At 46.4% G+C, this 26,426-nt stretch overlaps 1 protein-coding gene across 1 annotated transcript in view; it reads right to left on the reverse strand.

Annotated features, from left to right (window-relative positions):
• Positions 1-5,221: 5,221 nt before the first annotated feature.
• The window catches only part of LOC137798840 (plexin-A2-like), a 76,618-nt gene continuing 55,413 nt past the window's right edge, over positions 5,222-26,426 (reverse strand). Inside the window, exons 18-32 of the mRNA XM_068595838.1 lie at positions 24,089-24,328; positions 22,958-23,101; positions 21,793-22,027; positions 21,345-21,487; positions 19,147-19,415; positions 16,356-16,422; positions 15,836-15,982; positions 14,941-15,100; positions 14,211-14,314; positions 12,151-12,247; positions 10,864-11,063; positions 9,193-9,362; positions 8,768-8,980; positions 7,424-7,574; positions 5,222-6,192 (exon numbers count right to left, since the gene is read on the reverse strand). Of these exons, the coding sequence (XP_068451939.1) occupies positions 6,097-6,192; positions 7,424-7,574; positions 8,768-8,980; positions 9,193-9,362; positions 10,864-11,063; positions 12,151-12,247; positions 14,211-14,314; positions 14,941-15,100; positions 15,836-15,982; positions 16,356-16,422; positions 19,147-19,415; positions 21,345-21,487; positions 21,793-22,027; positions 22,958-23,101; positions 24,089-24,328 (2,436 nt within the window). The 3' untranslated portion in view covers positions 5,222-6,096. The remainder of the gene's footprint in view (positions 6,193-7,423; positions 7,575-8,767; positions 8,981-9,192; positions 9,363-10,863; positions 11,064-12,150; positions 12,248-14,210; positions 14,315-14,940; positions 15,101-15,835; positions 15,983-16,355; positions 16,423-19,146; positions 19,416-21,344; positions 21,488-21,792; positions 22,028-22,957; positions 23,102-24,088; positions 24,329-26,426) is intronic.

Consider the following 26,426-nt stretch of genomic DNA (forward strand, 5'->3'; position numbering starts at 1 on the left):
AAAATACAAATACCTGAAACATCTGACTGAATATTGTAAATCTAAATCAAACACACGTCTTCATATTCGCTCAATAATTGAATTGACTGCTTGTTTTCAGCAACGCCGCATTGCATGCAAGCGTTCCTGTTATTGAGTCCACCTGTTTCTTTGCAAACAGACTCCAGCGCTGAAGCAGAGCATCCATTAATAACACAAAGCGGCTGCCGGTTGTTCTGAGGCCTTTCCCCCATTCAGCATTCGCTCCACAGTTAGAGACACAGTTTGAATTATTCTTCAAGATCTCGCGTCGGTCCGTGTGTGTGAAGGGCGATACACACCCTGCAACTGCAACTGGCCACGTTGCATCAACAGACTCGTGTTGGTTTATGATCCCGCCATCGTGTCCTGATACTCCGTCAGGTTTTATAAATGCTCATATTTGTGGACCTCTTCAGCCAAACGTTCTTCAACAGGATCCATTGTTCCGGTTTCTGCTGTGGCTTTTAAAAACAGAGGTTTCATGCTGTGAAACCGGACGTGAGAGACTCAGAAAGGACGTGGTTAGCGGACCAATCACAGCCTTGCTGCTGCGAACGGCTCGTGTAGCTTTGACGGATAGTCAGACATTTTGGGCGACGCACGCAAGATGGCCGACGGGCCGACGGGACGACGGGTCTCACGTCTCTGCGTAAAAAAATCTTTGCTGTCAAAAAAAAGCTAAAAAAAAAAGAAAATTCTCTCATAAAAAAAAGTTATTTTAAAAGAAAATGCTCTAAAAAAAAGTTATCTAAAAAATATTCTCAAAAAAAAGTTCTCAAAAAAACATTCTCTAAAAAAAAAGAATTCGCGCAAAAAACCAACTGTTCTCTCTCTCTAAAAAAACTGCTCTCCAAAAAAAGTTTCTCTTCCAAAATTTTTTTTTTTTGTGGAAATTCTAAAAAAAAAATATTTTGCTCCAAAATAAAAATGCTCTAAAAAAAAGCTTAAAAAAAATTCACGCAAAAAAAATCCTCTAAAAAAAACTGTTCTCTCTAAAAAAAGTTTCTCTCCAAAAAAAATTTTTTTTTTTTTTAAATTGTAAAAAAATATTTTGCTCAAAAAAAACAAATTGCTCTAAAAAAAAGTTTCTGACCAAAATTTTTTTTTTTTTTTTTTAAAAATTCTAAAAAAATATTCTGCTCAAAAAAAACAAATTGCTCTAAAAAAAAAAGTTTCTCAACAAAATTTTTTTTTTTTTTTTTTAAATTCTAAAAAAATATTTTGCTCAAAAAAAACAAATTGCTCTAAAAAAAAGTTCTCTAAAAAGAAAAATGTTTTCTCCAAAAAAAAAAAAAAAATCCCCATTAGCGGAGTCGCCGTTTTGCAACTTCCTGTTGAGGGTTCTGCGTCTGCGTATAAAAGACATGAAGGTTCGTTTCCTCCCTGAATGAAACAGCCGGCAGGAAGCTGAGGATCTGCTCCAACTCAAGAAATGAAGCGCAAAAGCAAAGATGGCGAAACGACGACAACTTCCAGGGTTGATGGAGAGGAGCAGTGAAGGTTTTCCTCCATGACGCCGCCCAAACCACGCCGTCCATCGCGGAGACGCCGCCCTGCGGCTCGCTCACACTTCAGTGCTCAAGGGTTGAGTCAACGCGACTCTGAAGGTGGAACTCTGACAAGCACAGAGACGAGGGAGCAGAGACCCGGGCCGGCCGCCTGGCAGGCGTACAGACGGCTCTACGACACCCAGATGACACCCAGATGACACCCAGATGACACCCACACCTGGATGTGACAGGTGTGGGTCGGGAGGCCCCTCCCCCCTCCCTCTCTGCCTCCGCTGGCCCAGAGCCCCGAGGGTTGAACATGAATAATTCATTCTGAGTCCTCGTGGCCGATCCAGACACGGTCCTTCGCACCGCGAGGTCGCTCATCACGCGGCTTCTTCTTCTCAAAGGAAGCTCTTTCTCTTCAGGATGTTTCTTTGTTGTTTTACGAGCTCGACTCTTCGATATCCAACGCGCTTCCAAGACCAGGTGGAGGTTTGCGGCACATTTAAACATCGAATAGCCGTCGTGTTATTGCCATAAAGGTCGACGCATCGTTACAATGAGTTTGATTGCTGGAGAAATAAAATGAAATGAATACTTCCTGACATTTGAGTTGAAGACGTCTCTGATTGCGTGAGGACTCAAAAATTAAGATTTTTAAATTATGAGATTATCCAGAGTGTCGACTTGAGTTTCAACTGTTCTTGAGCTTCCATACAAACATGAAGACACTGAAGCTGAAGTTCTGTTGCTTCTTCTTCTGATGACTGAAGCTACCTGCAGCGGTTTGCTCTGGAGACACAGCGCCCTCTAGCTGCGCGCCGCTGTAAAGCAACCCGAGAACCTCACCGGCCAGAAAGTCTGCAAAATACTTGATAAAATACTTCAAAGTACACAAACATCTTCTCCATGGAGAGAAGCGTCCGGTGCTGAGAAACGCTTCAGTCCTGAAGCAAGTGAAGCTTTTGCAGCATCAACGTGAAGCTCTTGAGGAGCCGCCAGTGTTGTTCTGAGCCACACACACACACACACACACACACACACACACACACACACACACACACACACACACACACACACACACACATACTCACAGCTGATTGGACGTGGAGAGCTGCACACGTCATGTGTGTGTGTGTGTGTGTGTGTGTGTGTGTGTGTGTGTGTGTGTATCTGGCAGCAGATTCATTCATTTCTGCCAAATTCTAAATTGTTTGTAATTTTTTCTTAAAACAGACTTTATTCATTATAATAATTATAAATATTTACGCTGTATTATCCCAAAACTTGTGTTGAATTAAAGTGATCTTTTCAACAATCCTTCTGGTGGTTGTTTCGATCCCACCAAAATAAAACTCTCATTTGAATAAAAACTAATAAATATTGTCTGCAGCTCGGGGGTTCGGGGTGATCTCTGACGTCATCGTTTCAGATTCCTTTCATGAAAAATAAATAGTTTAACTGGATTAATTAGCTTCTGGTCCACCAACACAACAACAGATGATCACGTGACGCGTGGCAGCGTCTCCGCTCGGCTTAAACGACGTAATCTCTTGTCTTAAAAATACATCAAATACATTAAATACATACTTATCATGCGTTAGCATTGAAAATATTCATCATGATTCATAACAAAACCTGAATAGCAACACATTAGATTGTTGGTTAATGTAATATTATAGTCCAAGCTGTACATTTGAAAATTTTAATATATTAATATAATGAATTAATATATTAATATTAATAATAACTTTGCATCAGCACAGAAGAAACCAGGCAGATATTGTTTTCATCAGCTGCGCATTTAATGTATAAGAACAGTACAAAGTGAATCTTTTGCTTGCAAAATAGGAGTGTTTTTTATGTACAATATTTATACAATAATATATAGTTTAAAAAACATTACCGTTTAAATGTCTGACAGTTTATTGCACAACACATTTATAAATTATCAAACCACACATCGAGACAGACGAGTTCTCCGTCGTAACTTCAACACTGAACAGGAAATGCATTAATTATTTATATAATCATCTTTCTCTCCTGGCGTGGCGTGACATAAAGGTCCTGTGGGGAGTTAACCCCTCTGATGCTGGAACGCCACCACGCCGACGGCCAGCGAGGAAACCCAGTCGCTCGCCGTTCAGCGTCACGGCGCTTGAAACGCAAACAATCCCAAAAAATAAATAAATAAACGAAGCCCTGAATCGACGCGAGGCCTCGGACCGGATCCTCCATCGTGATGATGTAATGGTTGAAGGTTGAGATATGGCACTCCGTCAACACGGCAGCGAGGAGACGAGGAGGAGGAGGAGGAGAAGAAGAAGAACAGAAACGCACATCTGAAGGTTTTTAAAACCTGAAAGATGCTGAAAGACGACACGATGAAGCAGCAAACAGCTGCTAAAGAATTCACTTTACAAGGACCAGACGCTGATGCACACGTGTGTCACGTGTCACACGTCCACACTCTGTAGAGGTGTGACACATGACACATGCATGTGTCATGTGTCATACGGACAACATGTTAGGAACACCTGCTTTTATTCTGAGGGATCAGACTCTTTTGCAAAGCTCCGAGGTGAGAAATCGTCCTGCGTTTAATTTCCAGGTTACGTTTGAAAGTATGTGAGGAGGGAGGGGGGGGGGGAGGGAAAAGGGGGGGGGGAGGAGAGGGGGGGGAGGGATCAATGTGGCATCAAAGCCTTCATCTAACGTAATCAGGAGCAGCAGGTGATCTTAATATCTCGAACACTCGTTGCATTTCAAGTATCATGCGAAAAATGTAAACAATGACTGATGAGACAGGAGAGGGGAGGGGGAAGGAGGAGGAGGGGTGGAGGGGTGGGGGTGGGAGGGGGGGTGGAGAGGGGGGTGGAGGGGGGGGGGGGGGGGGGCGGGTGTTGGCTAATCTGATGCTCTATCAGACTCATAGCGTCATTAATCAAGCGTTCTGCTACAGTTCAATTTGGTCTCCACTTATCTCTGAGTGGCTGCATTGGGCGCTCTATAGATCATCACCGCACAACAAAATAAAAAGTCCCATCTCAAATGGGATCTTTTCCGTACGATGACATAGTTATTAATAGCTTTCACAGGAGCGTTGAACATGAATGAAACATGAGACGTACTTTTATATATTTGGCACAAGTAAAGCCAGCGGTTTGGGGTCTGGAAGACATCGCCAGGCATGTTTTGAAACGTGAAGGCGATGCCTTTTGCAGTGTTGTGTTGCGAAAGAGCCGGAGGCCTCGCCACGGTGCGGCTCCGCCCCCTGGAGGCCTCGCCACGGCGCGGCTCCGCCCCCTGGAGGCCTCGCCACGGCGCGGCTCCGCCCCCTGGAGGCCTCACCACAGCGCGGCTCCGCCCCCTGGAGGCCTCACCACGGCGCGGCTCCGCCCCCTGGAGGCCTCACCACGGTGCGGCTCCGCCCCCTGGAGGCCTCACCACGGTGCGGCTCCGCCCCCTGGAGGCCTCGCCACGGTGCGGCTCCGCCCCCTGGAGGCCTCACCACGGCGCGGCTCCGCCCCCTGGAGGCCTCACCACGGTGCGGCTCCGCCCCCTGGAGGCCTCGCCACGGTGCGGCTCCGCCCCCTGGAGGCCTCGCCACGGTGCGGCTCCGCCCCCTGGAGGCCTCGCCACGGTGCGGCTGCGCCCCCTGGAGGCCTCGCCACGGCCACACCACGGTGCGGCTCCGCGCCCTGGAGGGCTGTGATCCAGAAAATCTTCTTTAAACAAAAATAAATAACTTTGGGCGACTTCAAGTGAGGGAATGAAAAGTAACGACGCCAGAGTCTTTAGTGTTCTCTCTCTCTCTTTTTTAAAAATCCTTTAAAAGGCTTAACAAGACAAAGTTCCACGTCTCGGCTCCAAACGGCGATGTCGCTCCGAGCCCCCGTGATATGTAGTGCGAGTAACCGTCCTCCATCTTTGACACATTTTTAAAAAAAAAGAAGAAAACTTTGAGTTTCGTCCCATTAAAGCGTCTCCTGCCTCTGAGGAGCTCCTCCAGAGACTCCTGTCCAGTCTTTCTTTATTAAGTGCTGTTCTCCTCAGAGCTCCAGTCATGCCACACACACACACACACACACACACACACACACACACACACACACACACACACACACGTTTAGTGTGAGCGACTACTTCTCTGTCTCTCCGGCAGCGTTTCACACGTCGGGCTTTTCGCCTGTTGGAGTTCTTCTTCTGCAAAAAACAAACAAACAAACGGCGGCGCTGGATCCAGACGTGGCGCTTTGGGACGCTCCGTGTGCTGTGGTGTGTGTATGTGCATCATATGTGTGTGTCTGTGCAGCGTATGTGCATGGTATGTGTGTGTTTATGCACGGGGGATCTCTCTGTGGATGCATTGTCGGCTTGTTTGTACAGTAGGTCCATTAAGTCTGCAGCGTCCCTGTGGACCGCTGTGTGTGTGTGTGTGTGTGTGTGTGTGCACGTGATGTGTGTGTTCATGTGTGCCACGCGTGTTGCCGATGGGGTTCACAACACATCTGTTGTAGTGCGCTACAGCGTGTGTGTGTGTGTAGCGCTTGTTTGTGTATGTTTGTGGTGTTTGTGTGCCTCAGCTCTCTGCAGACATGGCTGAGATGATCTGCTCCATTTTATACGCCAACTTCTGCTTCTGGGCCTGTTCATCCTGCTTCAGCGCCTCAATGATCTAAAACACACACACAGAGACACACACAAACACACACAAACTGTGAAACGCAGGACATGTCATTGGTCAGCTCTATACTTGTATTTTGTCTTTCTACTGGAACATGTGCACATGCTTCAATGTTAAAAAAACACTTGATTGTCCCGTTAAGCCACGCCTCCTGGAACAGTCTCGAGTGCTCTGATTGGCTCGTGAGAAAACTGGTTGCAGCTTTGCACCGAACGTCCGTCTGTGATAGTTACATCTCTAAATATTTGAATATATTGCTTCAACCACCATTGATTTGCTTGATTAAAATCAGTGCACATGCAAAAAAATATACAGATATATTTTGTGTTTTGGACTCTTGTCATCTTAAACATTTCCTGTCACCTGAATTTTCAGTATTTCTGACATTTTAGAAGCCAAAACCTCATTGATTTGTTCAAAATGCATCAACATGGAGCTGAAGTTATTGATCGGTGAGCCTTTAAGGATCAATTGAACGCCCTCTGAACGTCTTGTGCAGGTGTGCATCAGAGGTGTAGAGCAGCAGAGCTCTGCTCTGACCACACCCAACCGTACGCTACGCTCTAAACATGCATTCATCTCCATCTCTGGCCACTTGGGGGCAGCACACTGACACACGAGAGCCTCATGAAGCAGTAATGATGCACTCATTAGCAAAGGAATCGCTTCTCCACACAGCCGACAGGCAGGGAAACGTTTTCATTCATGAAGAGAGTTCTGTTTGTGTCCACATGACTAATTTAAGTCCAACATTAGCTCTTCTTTAAGCTCCGCCTCCTCCAGCTCCTTGGGGGGATTCATCTGGCTCTCTACGGGCAAAATGCTCTTCTGTTAGCCACCAGCTAGCGGTGGCTAGCTGTTTGGCGCAGCGTTCAGAGCGTTTTAAAGACGGGGCTGCAGAGTCGGGGGTAACTCGCTCCACCAGGAGGATGGAGCGACCGGTCCAGCGATGAGCGAGCGACTACCTCCATGCTCGCCGGACAGCGAGTCGTGTTTCATTTCACTTTTGACAAGCGTGTGTGTGTCGTCTTGGAGAGCAACTTTGAGCCGAATGCACCTTTCTAGTTCCCTGTGGATTCACCACGTACAGTACACATGCTCATTTTATCCTTTGCAGCTGCTTTAATATATCTATATATATTAAAAAAAAAGGAAAAAGCTAGCTTCGGTCAGCTAACCACAGCAGCAGGACCTGCGCAGCACATTTCTGACCGGGCCTCACCTCTTGGCTGTACTTGCTGACGTAGGCGTAGATCTCATGAAGGGCACTGAGCATGTTGAACTCACTGGAGTGAAGGCGGGCCTGTTCAGCCAGATAGGCATTCATATCCTGATCGCTGATGGCAGGCAGGCGGTTGATGTCAGCGTAGTACCTGAGACACACACACACACACACACACACTCTCCGTCAGAGTCAAGGGCACAGTCATGCATACCAGAGCTTTACCTGGATTCACTGTGTTGTTGTAAAAAAGTCAGAGAGCATCCATTATGAAGGGAGTCAGTGAATCGGAGGCGTTATGCCAGTAAAATAAGGAAAGGTGTCACTCGGATGTTCAGTCTGTGAGTCACGTGGCTTCAGACCCGCACACAGTTTCTTCTCAACAAACGATTGTACTGGTGGAAACTGTCACTTCATTACGCTTCAACTCCTTCTCGTCCGACCCCTGTTAGAGCGAGTTGTTGTGCCACAGTTTGTGTTCGTCAACTCACGCTCACGCGAGAGGATTCTGCCCCACAATGCATAGCGGGGAGAATCCAGAGCAAGCGCTCCTCATTGGCGTCGGCATCAAGCACGAACGAGGGGGAAACCGTGCGAGGGGAACGGCGAGCGATGCGGGGAAAAGATTGAAATTGACTGAAGTTGTATTTGAGAAAATCTTTCTGATTGTAGAAAACAAGAATACGTAGATTAATCCATCCGTTCTGACAAAACCTGGGATTAACATAGCCACCGACAAAGAGTTGGAATACAACATGGAGGATCGCACCAGAGTGCATCGATATCAGAAACTACAACGCTCTTCATAAAAACAAAGCTTTAAGCCCATTTCCACAACACACACAAAAACAAATTAGGACCAAAAATTATTTTTTTTAAAATAATCAACTTTTTTTTTTTCTCTCTCTGTTGACTTGTAAAAAGGCAACGAAAAAAAAGACAAATTTTTTATTGTCCTAATCTTTTTTTTTTTTTTGGTCCTAAATTTTTTTTTTTGGTCCTAATTTTTTTTTTTTGGTCCTAATTTTTTTTTGTGGCAGAAATGGGCTTCCATAAAAAAAAAGACTCTTAAAAAAAAAAAAAAGATTTTTAAGAATCTGCATCCCCCGCTGTGCCCCACCTGTAATACCTCCTCGCCCCACCAGAGGGTCGCGGCCCCACAGTTTGAGAACCGCTGCCTTAAGCCGTCACGACCTTTAATATAACAAACCTAATCCTAATCTAATTTCTAATAAAACAAATGTAAATTCTATAACTTTCACACGAAAACATGGACCCGGATTCATAACCGACCCTGTGAAGGATTGACGACAACCGCACACACACACAGACACACACACACACCTTTCCACCCAGCTCTTGTAGTGCGGGATGTCCTTGGCGTACAGCAGCTTGGTGGAGGGCGAGTCTTTGCCCAGCCGGTGCTCAGAGGTGGAGCAGGAGTCCATGAAGGTCTGAGCCACCACGGACAGGCAGGCGTCCGTGATGCTGCTCTTATGGATGTCGAACACAAACTGGGGGTTCTTGATCACGTTGACCCAGAAGCGCAGCGGCAAGCTGCAGGAACAAGGCGTCATTACTCGAGTGCAACACGACCTCCTCGAGGAGACGAGGTGTTCTCGTTCTGTTTCCTTTAATGACTTTTAAAGTCGCGTGAACGAGATGAAAACCCAGTGATCAAGAGCTTTAAACTGCAGAGTTACACATCGTGCAGGAGGAGGATAATTAAGAAGTTCTTCAATCTCTCTCTCTCTCTCTCGCTCGCTCACCAGTTGCTCTTCCAGGTGTGTCGCACGTCCACGTCGTGGATGCCGTGCCGGTCGGCCTGCTCGTCCAGGAAGTCGAACATGTACTTGATGGCGAGCGGCAGCGCGGTGCCGCGGCACACGGTGCTGAACAGCGTCTCAAACAGGTCGTCCACGAACTTCTGCAGCGTTCCCTGAAGGGAAAACCACGTTTTGAGAGTTGAGAGTTAAAACTTTGGTAGATTTTGCATGAAAAAAAACATAATAGAGCAGAAAATAATAGGACAACCGGCGTCAAAGAGCGTCTGTGAACTCCGGCCTGCAGGGGGCAGAACCCAAACCAGCACAACAAAGCGGAACACAAAATGCAACCCGTGTTTCTGGAGGGACCAAATTCACCAGCGCACGCCTCAATGAGTCTGGGTATGAAATGTTTGGTGTTAGCTTAGCCGCTATCTTTGCTCGGGTTCAACCGCAGACGCATCAGGTTTGGATTCATTTCATTTCTAATAACTTTAAGGGAAAGTTTAAGTGAACGTCATGTATGTTATGGAAAGACTGCAGATGGAAATTTCATCTGATCTTTGAATTTGATTTGGTTGTGTAATTTATTTAGTAAAAAACTGTGTAGTTTAATGTTTTATTATTTTTTTAATGCCATTCTGATGTAGAGTTTAATCCACTCTTTTTGTTCGTGTTAAAGTTTATCAACCTGTTCCTAATCCTAATCCTGTTCCTTTTTCTAATCATGTTCGTAGTTCTAATCCTGTTCCTTTTCCTATTCCTAATCCTGTTCCTTTTCCTAATCCTGTTCCTTTTCCTATTCCTAATTCTGTTCCTAGTCCTAATCCTGTTCCTAATCCTGTTCCTTTTCCTATTCCTAATCCTGTTCCTTTTCCTAATCCTGTTCCTATTCCTAATACTGTTCCTAATCCGAAAGAAAAATAAACCACCAGAACGTAACCGACTTGTCCGTTTCTACTGTTTGGGTTGAACAAGCCGTTTAAAATGAGGTTAAACTGAATGTACTTGAGCACCAGCAGAACCAGCAGAACATGACTCTCTGTGACTCTCTGACTTTATGTGACACTTTGACTCTCTTACTCTGTGACTCTGTGACTCTGTGACTCTGTGACTCTGCGTGACTCTCTGTGACTCTGTGACTCTCTGTGACACTTTGACTTTGTGACATTTTGACTCTGTGACTCTGTGTCTATGTGACACTTTGACTCTGTGACTCTGTGTGACTCTGTGTGACTCTCTGTGACTCTGTGTGACTCTCTGTGACACTTTGACTCTGTGACACTTTGACTCTGTGACTCTGTGTCTATGTGACTCTGTGTCTATGTGACACTTTGACTCTGTGACTCTGTGTGACTCTCTGTGACTCTGTGACACTTTGACTCTGTGACTCTGTGACTCTGTGTCTATGTGACTCTGTGTGACTCTCTGTGACACTTTGACTCTCTGTGACACTTTGACTCTGTGACTCTGTGTGACTCCCTGTGACACTTTGACTCTGTGTCTATGTGACTCTGTGTAACTCTGTGACTCTCTGTAACACTTTGACTCTGTGACTCTGTGTCTATGTGACTCTCTGTGACTCTGTGACACTTTGACTCTGTGACTCTGTGTGACTCTCTGTGACACTTTGACTCTCTGTGACACTTTGACTCTGTGACTCTGCGTCGGCACCTTGGTCGCCAGCAGCCTCGTCAGGTAGATCTCGGACACCATCTTGCTGCCGCGCTCGCCCTCCTTCTGGTCCCCGTGGTCGTGGTTCTTCACCAGGTGCCAGACTTTGACGCCGCTCTCCAGGTCGGGCGTCAGCATGGGAACCCGCGAGTGAGGGCTGTCGGGGCTGGTGGGCGTCGAGCGGAAGGGAACGTCCACGCCTGGATTAAATACATAAATAAGCTTCGTGAGTCTGATATCCTGACAGACGGCAAAGGGAAAGTCACGTTCGTCTCTCAGATCTGGATTGAAGGCTCTTTGTAATCTGCGAGTGAGCAGCTCGGACGTGTGTTCAGACTGTAAAATCATCTGCTGACATCATTTCATGGGTTTTCATTCACTGAAGGCCTGTTTTCTATCTGGGCTCGAGTCCTCTTTCTGTCGCTCTGCCTCCTAAGATAAGATAAGATAATATAATCCTTTATTAGTCCCTCAGTGGGGAGATTACAGGATTACAGCAGCACTGCTCACAAGTAATAAATAATAACATAAAAGAAACAAGTCATATAAATAAACAATAGAACGGTAATAACAAAGAAGACAAAACAAAGAAGAATGTATTAAGAATTGTATTTCTCAGTATTTTCAGTACTTTGTACAATTTCGAATCATCTGTAAATATAATTTATTTTTATTCCATCTGTATATTTTAAATATCGGATTCATCTGTATATTTTTTATTCCATCTGTAAATTTAATATTATTCTTGTTACTGCTAAAAAAAAAAAGAAAAAATCTGTTTATTACCATTCTATTGTTTATTTATATTACTTGTTTCTTTATCTTATTACTATTACTTGCGAGCAGTGCTACTGTAATCCTGTAATTTCCCCACAGAGGGACTAATAAAGGATTATCTTATCTGAATAATACATTTACAGATGGAATAAAAATAAATTGTATTTACAGATAGATAAAAAAACTTGTACAATATTGCACAAGTGCATGGATTAAAGTGATCTTCCTCTTATCATCATCCCGCTTGCCGTGTTCATTTCTTTCTTGAATCTCTTGAAACCTCAAATGAAAGATCAGCGCTCGCGTCGAGATGTCGTCTGAATCTTCGGGTCGTCACTCCGGGAGCGACCAGACGAATGTTTTCCAGACTCTCTTTGTGTAATGTGCCGCTTAGCAGCGTCTGCTCGCGCGCTTTGCAGCAGACCGCTGAGCGACGGCAGCAGATGGAGCGACGCCGCGGCGGCGAGCCGCAGGAATATTAAGCGTTTGTGTTTCTGAAACAGGACTGACCGTATCGGCTGATGCTGCGAGGGAAGCTGGCGGAGCAGGGGATGTTGAAGCAGGACATCTGTTTGGGCACCAGAGCCACCACACAGCGCTCAGACACCTGCAAGACAAAAGGTAAAGTCCTAACATCCATCTCTCTAACGGGTTGGAGGGTCGACGGTGAGCACGGCTGGGCTTCATGAAAGTTGTAAATGTGAATGCAAATCAAGGGAGCGGGGATTTGGCGGGAAATTTATGATTTTGCAAAGCGCAGTTGATTCACAAGACGTATAATAAACTTCAACAGGACTTTAGGTCAAGTGAAACCTTCTGGAGACGTCGAAGAGCTTCTTCCCTCCTCGTCAAGCGCTAACTCAGGAGTACAGATCGATCACAATGCCTCTGCTCTTCCCCACTGAGGGATTAATAAAGGATTATCTTATCTCTTATCAATCCTCCTTCACTTGGGTGACGGTCAAATGCAGTCGAAAGAAATTAAAATGCAACAAACACAAGCTAAATGTATATCTATATCTAAATGCGCGTCAATCCCTAGCTAACGTAGATTACAATGCACCGAGAAGCGCGCGTTAGCTTGACATAGCCGACTGCGTTTAAGTCCGAATGGCTCTAAAGAGGTTGGGACTTATGATTTTTTTGTAAATGGTCTTGATTCACAAGACGTATAATAAACTTCTAGAGGACTTTAGGTCAAGTGAAACCTTCTGGAGACGTCGAGCGCTGAAGAGTTTCTTCCCTCCTCGTCATCCACTAATTCAGAGTACAGATGGCCGAGCATCGATCACGATGCCTCTGCTCTTCCCTACTGAGGGATTAATAAAGGATTATCTTATCTCTTATCAATCCTCCTCCACTTGGGTGACGGTCAAACACAGTCGAAAGAAATTAAAATGCAACAAACACAAGCTAAATGTATCTTTATCTAAATGCGCGTCAATTCCTAGCTAACGTAGATTACAATGCGCCGTGAAGCACGCGTTAGCTCGACCTAGCCGGCCGTGTCTCAGTCTGAAGGGCTCAGCAGAGGCTGGGCGTGGCCCTCGGGCGTGGCCCTCGGGGCATGGCCCTCGGGTCTTGCCGTAGTTCCAGGTGATCTACTGTCGGCGTGCTGGGCGGACGCGGCGAGGTCGTCAGCGGATGAACCGACGTCACGCCGCTCTGCAGCGCGAGCTCGGAGCGAAAGCTCACGATAATCCAGCTTAGCAAGCGAACAAACACTAACACACCTGGCAGAGGGATTTAGAACGAGCAGAGAGAGAAGTTGTTTATCTCCTCGGCGGATAAGAGAACAAACGTCTTTTGTTAAAACGCTTTTACAGCAGGATGCAGATTACTCTTTTGTTCAAACAAGTCTGCTGCTAAAACGTGAGAGAGAGAGAGAGAGTGTGAGTGAGTGTGTGTGTGTGTTTGAGACTGAGAGTGTTTGTGTGTGAGAGAGAGTGAGTGAGTGAGCAAGAGAGAGAGAGAGAGAGAGAGAGAGAGAGAGGGGGAGAGGGAGAGAGAGAGTGTGTATATGTATGTGTGTGTGTGTGTGTGTGTGTGTGTGTTGCAAGTATCAAGACAAAGCTTGGATTGAAGCAACATGGTGACTCATCGGAGGTCGGTGACCTGCACAGACATTTATGAGCTGGAGGAAAAGAAAAAGAAGCAAAAGACACGAGGCGGCTCAGAGTGCATGCTGGGTAACTAAACGTGTTCGTGACCCAGCGGGTCGAGAACCCGTCGGCAGGCGTGAGAGATATGAATATGAATGAATAACAGTCTGTCCTTCATCAACAACATCGCAGAGGAAGAAAAGATTCAAGGTTGGTACGAGTGGAACAGATATGCTCCATGTTGAGCTGAAATGATTCATTTGCAGCTTTCATTCATCCCAACTTCATCTTAAAGAGTCATTTTCTTTGAATATCTTTGTATTCTTTGTGGTTCTGGTACATCGTGACGGGCGTCCACACTTTTCTGCCCACGTGGACAAAAACATTGACTCCATTAATAATAAAGGAGACGCTTTCATTGATAATAAAACACTCGCTAGCTGCAGTCGTTGCATTGGCATCGCTCACCTGGTAGTGCACGAGTGTGTTCAGCCTCTTCCAGTCGCTCTCGATCTTGGTGGTGATGTCCTCGTCCTGCAGCACCACGCGGGCCGTCCGGCCCTGACGCCACTCTGCAGCGGGAAAGTGCAACGAGTGGTGAGCGAAGCGCCCGACAGCTACACATGGGCTAACGGCCGCCATTTTGACCTGCGCTGCATGTGAGGTCGTGCCTCTCTTGTGCGCTGTGTGAGCTCGAAAACAAAGTAAAATGCGACCCGGAAAACGTCCTGTACTGCCCCCCCCCAACCCCCCCCCCCCCCCCCCCCCCGTGAACAAAACCCAAAACACACGGCTTCACAGATTTAAGCCCGTCCAGAGCAACAAGGAGCAACCGATCCTCTCCAAATCCCAGAACATCCTACAACTACAAAACCCCCAAAGCGGCATCAGCCGATACCTACAAGGTGTCTTGTTTACTCCCTTTGAAGGTGTGTGTGTGTGTGTGTCAGCTGGCTTCCTGCCCAGTCGTTCGGCGCTGGATGACACCTTGTGGGCGTAAGCTTCAGTGTAGGTGAGCTGTCACCGAGGTTTAACGTCAGCGGCTCTGGATTCGGGGAGGATGTTGTCCTCCAAGAAAACTGATTTTTGAGCCCCGTGTTGATGTCGTACATCTCGGTGATTACTCCCCCCTCCTCCCTCTGCTGTCATTACACCAACACATCATGTGTCCTCTGGGAGGAGTGAAAAGCATCCTCACCGAGGTCCATGTCGGCGGCGCGCGGCCGCTGCGAGTACGGCATGTTCTTGTACACGGCGTCCAGGATCTTCTCCTTCACCTGGGTGACGGTGTCGCAGTTCAGCACCTTGACGGGGATTTCTGGGCTGTTCTCGTTGTCCGGGTTCACACAGCTCAGCGTCTGGGGAGAGAAGAGGAGTTCAGAGAGAGACAGAGAGAGACAGAGAGAGGTGTCGCTTGCTAGGAAAGTCCTGGAGGAGAGGATCTCGGCCAGAAATGTAATTTCACACCTCCAGGATGAGGCCTCGCGTCGGGGGCATTGAACGCGTAATGAAGCAGCGACTCAGACTCTCCGAGGTGTCGTCCTGCCGCCGGCTGGCTTTGGCCTTAAAGATGAACGTGAGCGGCTCGTTGTGCAGCCAGAACGTTGTGGACTCCTTCGTTAGTTGTGTATCTTCATCATGTGTCATTCATTTATTATTTATTCACACATCAGCCCTCGAGTGAAGCACACGTTTCTTCGACATTAACGCTGAACAAATGGTCAGTTTGTGGGTGAAGTGTTCCCTCGACATCTGTACCGGCTTTACACACCAACAGGGAGAGAAGTATCTCTAAGAAGTGTTAGAAGAGATGCTCACGGCCTCGCTGACGCTGACAGGAGAACAACGTCGTGGGTTGAACTTGCTGATACTTGCGCGTCCGTGTCGATGCTCTCGGGGACTTATTTTACCAATTTGTTTGGTTATTTTACCAAAGCTTGTATCCCTGCGCCGCCTCCAGCTCCAGGAGATGGACGTCTCCGCCGTCGTGAAACGATCAAAACCCTCAAAGCGTTCGTAAAGTCGCCGCCACGGCGCCGTGGACCTGTCGGATACGAACCCCAGAGTTTTTTCTCTCGGTCTGTGCGACTCACCAGCGTCTTGTACTCGATCTGCTGCCGGATGAGCTTGTCCTCGCTGAGGGAGTAGCGCGCCTCTCCGGTGATGCAGTCGATGGGGCCTTTCTCCATTTGCTGTTTGATGGCACAGAACAGCATGAAGAGAGGCTCGCCGGCGCACTCCTGTTTTAGTTTTTTGGCGGAGAGGAAGCCGAGGGAGGAGGTGGATTAGAGCGACAAGAGGGGAGAGAAAGGAAAGAATAAGACAATTTGAAAAAGGAGCGAAGAAGCGATCTGTATTCATTAGCGCAGAGGACGAGGCTCAGGCAGCGGAGCAGCCGACTCAATGAAAGCTTTCTTTTCTTTCTTTTATGTGACTTGCAAGAAGCTCCAGATGTGATTTGACCCCATAGCTGACCCGAGAGTCGATACCACACAGTCAACATGACAACAGCGGCCAGGCGGCGTCACAATCGATGCTCATGGTTTTAAAGTAGATCACGCCGACACCTGTAGAGATACGCTGCCGGGAGATTTCACTTCTTCTTCTTCTTACCTTGAGAAATTTGTGGAGCAAGAAGGCGAACCAATTTGTCAACATCTTCTCCGCCACCGACTCGGTTCTGCAAGACAGGAAGGAAAAAGGGGCGTTCGTTTGTTAGCGCCGGCGTTCGTCTTTTAGCGCCGGCGTCCCGCTGACAAACCCGGAGCGCTCCGATTATTCTTTCATTATTCAAAAAAACAGTGAAGAAGAGCCAGGACACAAAAAATAACATGACATGGAGAGTTTACAGGAGAAATCTCCATCCTTACTCAGCCGCTCGGCCTCAAAGGACACACACACACACACACACACACACACACACACACACACACACACACACACACTCTGATATACTGTAAGTGAAGCGTGCTGCTTGTGAGGGACATATTTGGGTCATGACATCATTGTCCACTTCCTGTCCCTTCACTCTTGTTTTCATGATTCTCTGCCATGATTCTTCTTTACATCTCGTAGCAGGACCCTTCAATCGGCCGTATGAGCTTTTTTTTTACAATCTTGAGGACTCGACTGTTGACGGCGTCCCGTGTAAAGCTTTCCTCTGGATGTTTAGGCTAACAGCTTCTCGTTGTACCGGCTCTTCATCCTTATATTTAATGAGTGAGCTTCAGATTGAGGAAGAAGAAGAAAGAAAAAAAAAAACGCTCATGAAACATTCAGCAGGTCTCAGAGCTGAGAAAACAATCAGCAGATAACCAGAGGTAGGAGGAAGGAGGCGAGAGAAGGGAGGAGAGGAGAGGTGACGGGGGTAGAGAGGAGGAGGAGGAGGAAGAGGAGGAAGAGAAGGAAGAGGGAGAAGAGGGGGAGGGAGGAACGTGAGCTACAGCTGAATGTTTCATGAGCGGCGAACAGAAGATAAGTCAGACTGACATCGACTCCGCCGCCGCTGCACTCACTCGCCCCCATTAGCTTCTCCTCCCTCTCTCCAGCCTTCACCTGTCTGCTCAGCCTGTTCCTCAACGGATGAACCAGAAGAAGAAGGACGAGGAGGAGGAGGAAGAGGAAGAGGAGGAGGAGGAGGAGGAGGAGGAGAAAGAAGAGGAAAAGGAAGAGGAGGAGGAAGAGGAGGAGGAGAAGGAGGAGAAGGAGGATGAGGATAAGAAGAAGAAGAAGAAGAAGGATGAGAAGAAGAAGAAGAAGGATGAGAAGAAGACGAAGAAGAAGGATGAGGAGAAGAAGAAGAAGAAGAAGAAGAAGAAGAAGAAGAAGAAGAAGAAGAAGAAGAAGAAGGATGAGAAGAAGAAGAAGAAGAAGAAGAAGAAGAAGGATGAGAAGAAGAAGAAGAAGAAGGATGAGAAGAAGAAGAAGAAGAAGGATGAGAAGAAGAAGAAGAAGAAGGATGAGGAGAAGAAGAAGAAGAAGAAGAAGAAGAAGGATGAGGAGAAGAAGCAGAAGAAGAAGAAGAAGAAGAAGCAGAAGAAGAAGAAGAAGGATGAAGAAGAAGAAGAAGAAGGATGAGAAGAAGAAGAAGAAGAAGGATGAGGAGAAGAAGAAGGATGAGGAGAAGAAGAAGGATGAGAAGAAGAAGCAAAAGCAGAAGCAGAAGCAGAAGCAAACAGCTGAACAGAAGGTGAGCTTCTCCTCCGCCGGCCTGCAGCTGTTCATCCGTCTCCAGAGCTGCAGTCGGCCGCAGAAAGAACAATGCACAAAGGAAACGTCTGAGCCAAAAGACAAAGAAAAGACGAGCCGCGCTGATCACAACCCGTCAGGTTTGTGACCAAAAGAAATCCTGTAATTTAAATCCCCTGACCAGTGGGAGGAGTATTTGCACCGTGACCCTTCCTACACACACAATGTGCTTTAACCTCCACGTGAGTGTGTTTTCAAAAGGTGCAACGTGCAAGAGTTTTAGTTAAAAATGTGGAAAAAACATCAATATTGTGCTGCAGAGATATCGACTGGCAGCCGGCGATAGAGACGAGTCGTCGTTGTGTCGTCGTTGTGTCGTCCGGCCTCCAGAGGACGAGGAAGTGCAGCTTTTCCCCCCGAGAGGTTGTTGTACTTCCTCTTCTCTGTGTGCGTTTTTTAATTGAACGTTTTATTGGATCAAATCCAAAGTGGCAGCGAAGACTCGCTCCTCTTCCTCTCTGCCAGCAGGTGCCGGGGGGAGAAGTACAATATCTATGACCCCATGCAGTCAGCAGTTATGGAGGTAGGTTTGTGTCTTTTTTTACCCGAGCAAGTACGTAATTTATCTCCAAATCTTTGCTCTCAAAAAAAAAAGTTCTTTAAAAAAAAATAAAAAAATTCTCCCCCAAAAAAACAACTTTGCTCTTAATCCAAGCGCTTTTTTTTCTCGAGAATTTTTTTTGAGAACTTTTTTTTTTTCTGAAAATTTTTTTTTTTGGGAGGAATTTTTTTTTTTGGGAGAGCAAATTTTTTTTTTTAGAGCAATTATTTTTTTGGGAGAACTTTTTTTTTGAGAACTTTTTTTTTCAGCAAATTTTTTTTTTGGGAGAGCAAATTGTTTTTTGGGAGAATTTTTTTTTTTTTAGAGCAAATTTTTTTTTTAGAGCAAATTTTTTTTTTAGAGCAAATTTTTTTAAACAATTTTTTTTTGAGAGAAAATTTTTTGGAGAGAACTTTTTTTTTTTTGCAGTTTTTTTTGGACAGCAAAGATTTGGAGATAATTTACTTACAAACTACAAATTTGCTCGGGTAAAAAAGACACAAATCTACCTCCATAGAAATCAGCGTGTGAAGGTAGCGTCACCACTTCAACTCCTTTACCGTACCATAACACAAAGCCTTTTTCTGTACTGCGACGCGGCGGCCGCTGCTTTACCTGCGCAGCAGCAGCTTGGGGTGGTTCTTGCTCTCCAGGTTGCGCTCGATGAGGTCGGACAGCAGGTGCTTCAGGATGTCCGTGGCGTACTCCAGCCGGCCCTGCAGCGCCGTCATGATGAGCGACGCCACGTAGCCGCGGTCGCGCATGGAGAAGGAGCGCTGCAGCTCCAGCGTGCGGATGAACGTCAGCAGGAAAACCTTGTTGTTCACCAGCTGAGCGAACTGCTTCAGGGCCTTCTCCACGTTGGCCTGGCCGCTGCCCGGCACCTACACACACAAGGACACACACAGGGACACACACAAGGACACACACACACATGCTCGTTAGGTAATGTCCAGGAAAGCATGGGTGGAGGAACATGAAGACTAAACCATCTCAGGGCAAAGAAACATGCGGCTCCAGCGAGAAACTTTTGCTTCATAACTTCTGAATTCAACAAGAAAGTTCATCAAGAGAAATCAAACACTCTGCAGAGATTTCTTTGTTGTGTTTGAGGAGAAAGTCAGATTAAACTGCAATCAGAGGCTCTTCAGACGAGAGGTCATTGTGAAACCACAACAAGCGCTTGATTAAACCGACGACAACAACACGGCCGGCCTCGTTACCTGAGAGGTTCTTCTACAAATAATGAAAAAGGCAAAAGGTTCATTATCAGTTTCTTTGAAATGAGTCGCAGAGAGCTTCGTAATCAAACCCTCGAGATCGAGACGTGATGAGAACGAAGAGCATTTTTAAAACTGTTTTTTTTTTTTAATTTGAGGGGAAAAGATGAAGATAAGAATAAAACCAGTGAGTGAAACCAGTCCACCCATGACCGGTGCCAAGAAGCCAAAGAAACACTGCAGCTTGAATGTGAGCGCACCGCTCGGGGGAAGTTTTAAGTCGTCTGATGATGAAAAAAACAACCTTTAGATGTGGTTAAATAATTCGTTTTGAATGTCCGAGACCAAGAAAAGTTTCCCTCAAAACAGACGAACGATTGAGACGAACTCCAGATAGAAATCTGCCTCCGAGCGTTTCTCTTTCCTGGCGGCGTTTCACAAACAGACGGCGAGCCGACTGAGGAACGCTCGCTCGGCTCCGGCAGCAGTTTGACTGCAGTCTGCACGAATCCATCTGGTTCATAGGAGACTGGAGCTTCAGCAAGCTTCAAGGTGGAGCTTCAAGGTGGAGCTTCAAGGTGGAGCTTCAACTGGAGCTTCAAGGTGGAGCTTCAGCAAGCTTTAAGGTGGAGCTTCAAGGCGGAGCTTCAGCAAGCTTCAAGGTGGAGCTTCAAGGTGGAGCTTCAAGGTGGAGCTTCAACTGGAGCTTCAAGGTGGAGCTTCAAGGTGGAGCTTCAGCTGGAGCTTCAGCAAGCTTCAAGGTGGAGCTTCAAGGTGGAGCTTCAAGGTGGAGCTTCAACTGGAGCTTCAAGGTGGAGCTTCAAGGTGGAGCTTCAAGGTGGAGCTTCAAGGTGGAGCTTCAACTGGAGCTTCAAGGTGGAGCTTCAAGGTGGAGCTTCAACTGGAGCTTCACCAAGCTTCAAGGTGGAGCTTCAAGGTGGAGCTTCAACTGGAGCTTCACCAAGCTTCAAGGTGGAGCTTCAAGGTGGAGCTTCAAGGTGGAGCTTCAAGGTGGAACTTCAACTGGAGCTTCAAGGTGGAGCTTCAAGGTGGAGCTTCAAGGTGGAGCTTCAAGGTGGAGCTTCAGCAAGCTTTAAGGTGGAGCTTCAAGGTGGAACTTCAGCAAGCTTTAAGGTGGAGCGTCAAGGTGGAGCTTCAAGGTGGAGCTTCAACTGGAGCTTCAGCAAGCGTAAGGTGGAGCTTCAGCTGGAGCTTTAAGGTGGAGCTTCAAGGTGGAGCTTCAGCTGGAACAAGCTTTAAGGTGGAGCTACAACTGGAACTTCAACAAGCTTTAAGGTGGAGCTTCAGCTGGAGCTTTAAGGTGGAGCTTTAAGGTGGAGCTCTAAGGTAGAGCTTTAACAAGCTTTAAGCTGGAGCTTCAAGGTGGAGCTTCAAGGTGGAGCTTCAACTGGAGCTTCAACTGGAGCCTCAGCAAGCTTTAAGGTGGAGCTTCAACTGGAGCTTCAAGGTGGAGCTTTAAGGTGGAGCTCTAAGGTAGAGCTTTAACAAGCTTTAAGCTGGAGCTTCAGCTGGAGCTTCAGCTGGAGCTTCAAGGTGGAGCTTCAAGGCCGAGGTGTCGGAGGCTCCCCTCACCTCCAGCTCCCGCAGCACCGGGTGGTCGTCGATGCCGGGGAACAGGACCCTCATGGCGTAGGTGCGGTAGTCCAGGAAGGGGATGCCGGCTCGGTCCAGATCGCTCGTCAGCTCGTTGATGTCCGTCTGCAGCTCCGCGAAGGCTGCGGGCGACAAGAGGCGCGCGTTAAAAAACATGTTGACATTTTGTGTTTGTGGATCTTTTTGTTAAAACTATGAAACGCTGGAACTGTTTCCACCTCGTGAGTCTTGAGTCTTCATAGACTCGTTAGCTTAGCTCACTAGCCGCACCTCCAACTGTGACCGTATCATGTCAATCTGTCCACAGACGGAGGTGTAAACACTTAGCATAGCACTCTGAACCGCCTCCATCAGTTCAGTACAAAGCCCTGCACAAACCTGAAGATGCTAACGCGGGTGACGCCTTTCATTTCGGGCTCTCGCTCACCTTCCTTGCACTCCAGAGCCACCCGGGACTCCAGGTTGTCCATCTGCATCTGCAGGCGCTTCAGCGTGAGGTCGTTCTCGTGGGACTTGCGTCGGTAGGCCAGCAGGACGATGACCACGATGACGAGGAGCAGCCCGCCCCCCGCCGTGATGCTGAAGATGGCGGGGAGGCCGAGCAGGCTGTCGGACCGGATGTGGACCTCCCCCGGAGAGATGTGCAGTCCGCCCACTTGGACCTGAAGGAATAACGCAGGAAAAACAGTCGTGAATCGCCCCAAATAGCAAAGAAAATCTCGAGTCCTGAATCCCAAACAGCTGCTGAAGTGTTAAAGTATGAAATTGGCGAACACAAAAGAGATATGGACGTTTTCCTGAACAATCGCCTTTTGAAGGAAACCGTTGTTGGAGTTCTTCCTGCGGCGCTCGGCCTCGTTTGCCAGAGAGCCCCGTCAATAATGTGGAGAGAGAGCGATGCGATCGGAGAACCCGGCAGACAGCGAGCGACGCACAACGACAGGAAGCCGGAGAGGAAGTGAAAGCCCGTCAACGCTGACCCACAAACACGCTGACGGACGCACAAACGCTGACTCACACGAGGTGACCCGGATACGTGCAGACGGACAGACGAGTGAGAGGAGAAGGATGAATAAAAGGATGAGAAGGATAAGAAAGAGAAGAAGAAGGTTGAGAAGAAGAAGAAGAAGGATGATGATGAGGATAAGAAGAAGAAGAAGGATGAGAAAAAGAAGAAGGATGAGAAAAAGAAGAAGGATGATGATGATGAGGATAAGAAGAAGAAGAAGAAGGATGAGAAGTAGAAGAAGAAGGATGAGAAGGAGAAGGATGAGAAGGAGAAGAAGAAGAAGGATGAGAAGTAGAAGAAGAAGGATGAGAAGAAGAAGAAGGATGAGAAGGAGAAGAAGAAGAAGAAGAAGAAGGATGAGAAGAAGTAGGATGAGAGAAAGAAGGATGAGAGGAATAAGGATGAGAAGGAGAAGGATGAGAAGAAGAAGGATGAGAAGAAGGATAAGAAGAAGAAGAATGAGAGGAAAAAGAAGGATGAGAGGGAGGAGAACAAGGATGAGAGAGAGAAGAAGACGAAGACGAAGACGAAGAGGAAGAAGAAGGTTGAGAGGAAGAAGAAGAACTGAAGCCCTCAGACTCACCAGGACCTTGTGCTGCCCCGTGAGGTCGGGCGGCTCACAGAGCAGCTGTGTGTCCGACACGGTGAGCGAGCAGAGCGTCTCTCCGATCAGAACCGTGTAGTTCAGCCGGGCGCCGACGGACGCCGACGGCACCAGGTTACGCCCCTGCAGCGCAGACGAAGAGGCGTTAGAGAGGAACTGCTGAGCGTGCAACATGCAACATGCAACATGCATCATGCAACATGCATCATGCAACATGCATCATGCAACATGCATCATGCAACATGCAACATGCAACATGCATCATGCAACATGCATCATGCATCATGCAACATGCATCATGCAACATGCAACATGCATCATGCATCATGCAACATGCATCATGCAACATGCAACATGCATCATGCAACATGCAACATGCATCATGCAACATGCAACATGCATCATGCAACATGCATCATGCAACATGCATCAAACACCAAACAGACAAAGATCTGACGTTCTTCAGGCCTCCATGATGATGAGCATGCAGCATGCAGCATGCGGGTGATTCATCTGGAGGAGTATGGAGGTAGATTTGTGTCTTTTTTTACACGAGCAACTTTCTAGTTTGTAAGTAAATTATCTCCAAATCTTTGCTTTCAACTCCAAAAAGTTCTTTAAAAAAAAAATGCTCTCAAAAAAAATAAACTTTGCTCTCAATCCAAGCACTTTTTTTTTGAGAGCAAAGTTGTTGTTTTTTGACATCATGGAGCATTTTTTTTAGAGAAAATTTTATTTTGAGAGGTTTTTTTTTTTTTTTTTAGCATTTTTTAGAGACAATTTTTTTTTTCGACAACCTTTTTTTAGAATTTTTTTTTTTGAGAGCAAATTTTTTTTTCTGGAGAGTAAATTCTTTTTGAGAGAACATTTTTTTTTTAAATAACTTTTTTTTAGAGCAAATTTTTTTCAAACAATTTTTTTATTAAAAAAAAAATCTTTTTTTAGGGCAAATTTAATTCTTTTGAAAGCACCTTTTTTTTTAGAGAAATTTTTTTTTGGAGCAGTTTTTTTTTGGGCAAAAATCTGGAGATAATTTACTTTCAAACTATAAATTTGCTCGGGTAAAAAAAGACACAAATCTACCTCCATACAGGAGCGGACCCGACGTACTTTGAGGATGATCGGCGCGCCGGGCTTCTGCTCCAGGACGCCGGTGAGGCTGAGCGGCTCCAGGAACGGGTCGGGGTAGTACAGGAAGCCGGTGCTGTTGAAGACCAGCAGCGCCTGCACGTTGTTGAAGACGAAGCCGAACTCCTCGGCGTGTTTGACCGCCTCCTGCTCGCCCGGCTGCTCGGCCTTCAGGGACGGGGCGAAGCAGCTGATGGTGGTCGTGTTGAGCACTTTGCACACCTGGAGGGGAACCAGGAAGCAGGTGAGGATTACCTGCACGTATTATCTGAAGACATAAATAATGAATCTGCTTTCAGGGGAGTTATGGGAAATGTCTATTTTCAAGTGTCTTCTGATCGCAAAGATCCTCCGTTTAAAACATTTAAACATTTAAAACCCTCCAGTAATTGTTCATTTCCCTCCGTGTGAATAGTTTCTTAACAAGGCGAGATGCACATTGTCCTTTCTGTGAATCCAGAAAGCACATTTGCTTAACGGCTCTGGAGCAGATGCTTCATTTCATGCCCGTGCGCGCTGGAATCACCGTCCTCAGTCATTTCTTAACATCCAGATGTTGTGAATGCATCTGGAGCCTTTTAATCCGATTCAACTTGTGCATGAACATAAATGTCCTGACGACCTCTGACGACCTCTGTGCCGTTGACCCTCGTGACCTTCAGCCTGTGTGTTTCCCGCCTGTTTCTGACCTTCTGCCTGTAAACGTTCAACATCTGCTTCGCGGCGCCGACGCAGCGCCGCCATGTTGTGTTGCTGCAGCAGCTGCAGAGGAAGTTTCCATCGCACTCGTTCCACAAAAAACCCCAATGGGATCCCCCTCTACAAATTAACAGCACTTTTTAGTTTTTTGAAGCCTGTTTGGCTTTAACCGAGCGACAATGAAGCCGCGGACTCGTGCTTTGTTGTCTCATTTCAAAGCTTCCAAATGCACAAGAGAACAAAACTTTTAAAATCACTAAAGCCCGTCTGTGAGAACCAGAGAGCTTCATTCAGGCTTCAAACCAAAAAAACCATTAACTTCGAAAAGAAGAAACTAAAATGGCAGAAAGTGCTGAGTCATTTCCCGGTTTGAGGACTCTCCAGTGACACTGAAGGCATCGCAGAGACCTCGGTCACTTGTTTTTATCTCGTCTTTTAAAGCCTTTTCCCTCCCAGTAACTGTACTTTGTAAGCCAATCACTGGCTCGCTGGAGGTTAATATCATATTCCTAAATGGGGTCTTTTCAGTGTTAGCTGTGCTTTATGTTTCCCTCAGCAATTCTTAAAAATCCTCCCCTGAAGGAGCCGGTACGTTAAGTTCCCTCGGGCCGGTTCCTGAGCTTCAGTTTGGATCTAAGGTTTCACAGAAAGTTGCCTCGAGTCAATTAACTGCTTTTGTAATTCAAAAATGCTGAAAAAAAAAAACTAACTCCACTGATGTTTTTGGAGATATGTGCGATTAAAGCGACTGCCCTCATTAAATCTACCAGACGACCTTCTTTCAGCAGCTGAAGGGGTCAAAGTTCAGCTTTAATCCCTTCAGATCTCAGTGCTGCCGGTGACGCTGTAGAACATGAACATGTTTAATGACTCAAACTCTGTTTCTGGCATCGTTAACGCACCGTTTAATTATCTCAGAGCCAAACCGCTCGATGATGTCATCAACACCTCCAGCGTCTTCTCAGGTTTGCACCTGAGCTCTGCTGTCTTTATTTATATATATATATATATATCCAGAATCCTTTAATATGGAAGCCCATTTCCGCCGCACAAAAAAAAAAAAGTAATGAATTTTTCGTTGCCTTTTTTCAAGTCAACGAAAAGAAAAAAGACAACGAAAATAAGACTTTATTTTTTATTTATTTTTTTCTCCCATTTTTTTTTTGGTCCTAATTTTTTTTTTGTGGCGGAAATGGGCTTCCATACGCGCAACCCTCTAGTGGGGTGCGAAGGTATTACAGGTGGGGTTAAGAATCCTTTATTAATCCCACAGTGGGGGGATTATTCTCTGCATGTCACCATCCTCAGTAATGAAGCAGCTTTGTGCTGCTGTGAAGCTCTGGGGCTTCAGTGCCTTGCTCAAGGGCACTTCAACATGAAACTATAGGGAGAAAACAGGGATCCAACCGGCTTCCTTGCTCATCTTTATGACAAATATGAGTTATTTTTCTCACATATATAACTTTATTTGCATAGTTCTAACAAAGTGATTGCTCATGTTGTTAGTTGTTGTCAGATGGAGCAATCTGGTTCACTTGAAAGGGATTTACATTTTCTTTAATCTATTCATTAAAAAAGCAAAGATGGAGGAGTCTCAACAAGTTGGACCATTTTGCTCCAT

This window comes from Clinocottus analis, unplaced genomic scaffold, assembly GCF_023055335.1.
Source record: "Clinocottus analis isolate CAN_PGR_092001 unplaced genomic scaffold, fCliAna1.0.p SCAF_32, whole genome shotgun sequence".
Lineage (NCBI taxonomy): Eukaryota > Metazoa > Chordata > Actinopteri > Perciformes > Cottidae > Clinocottus > Clinocottus analis.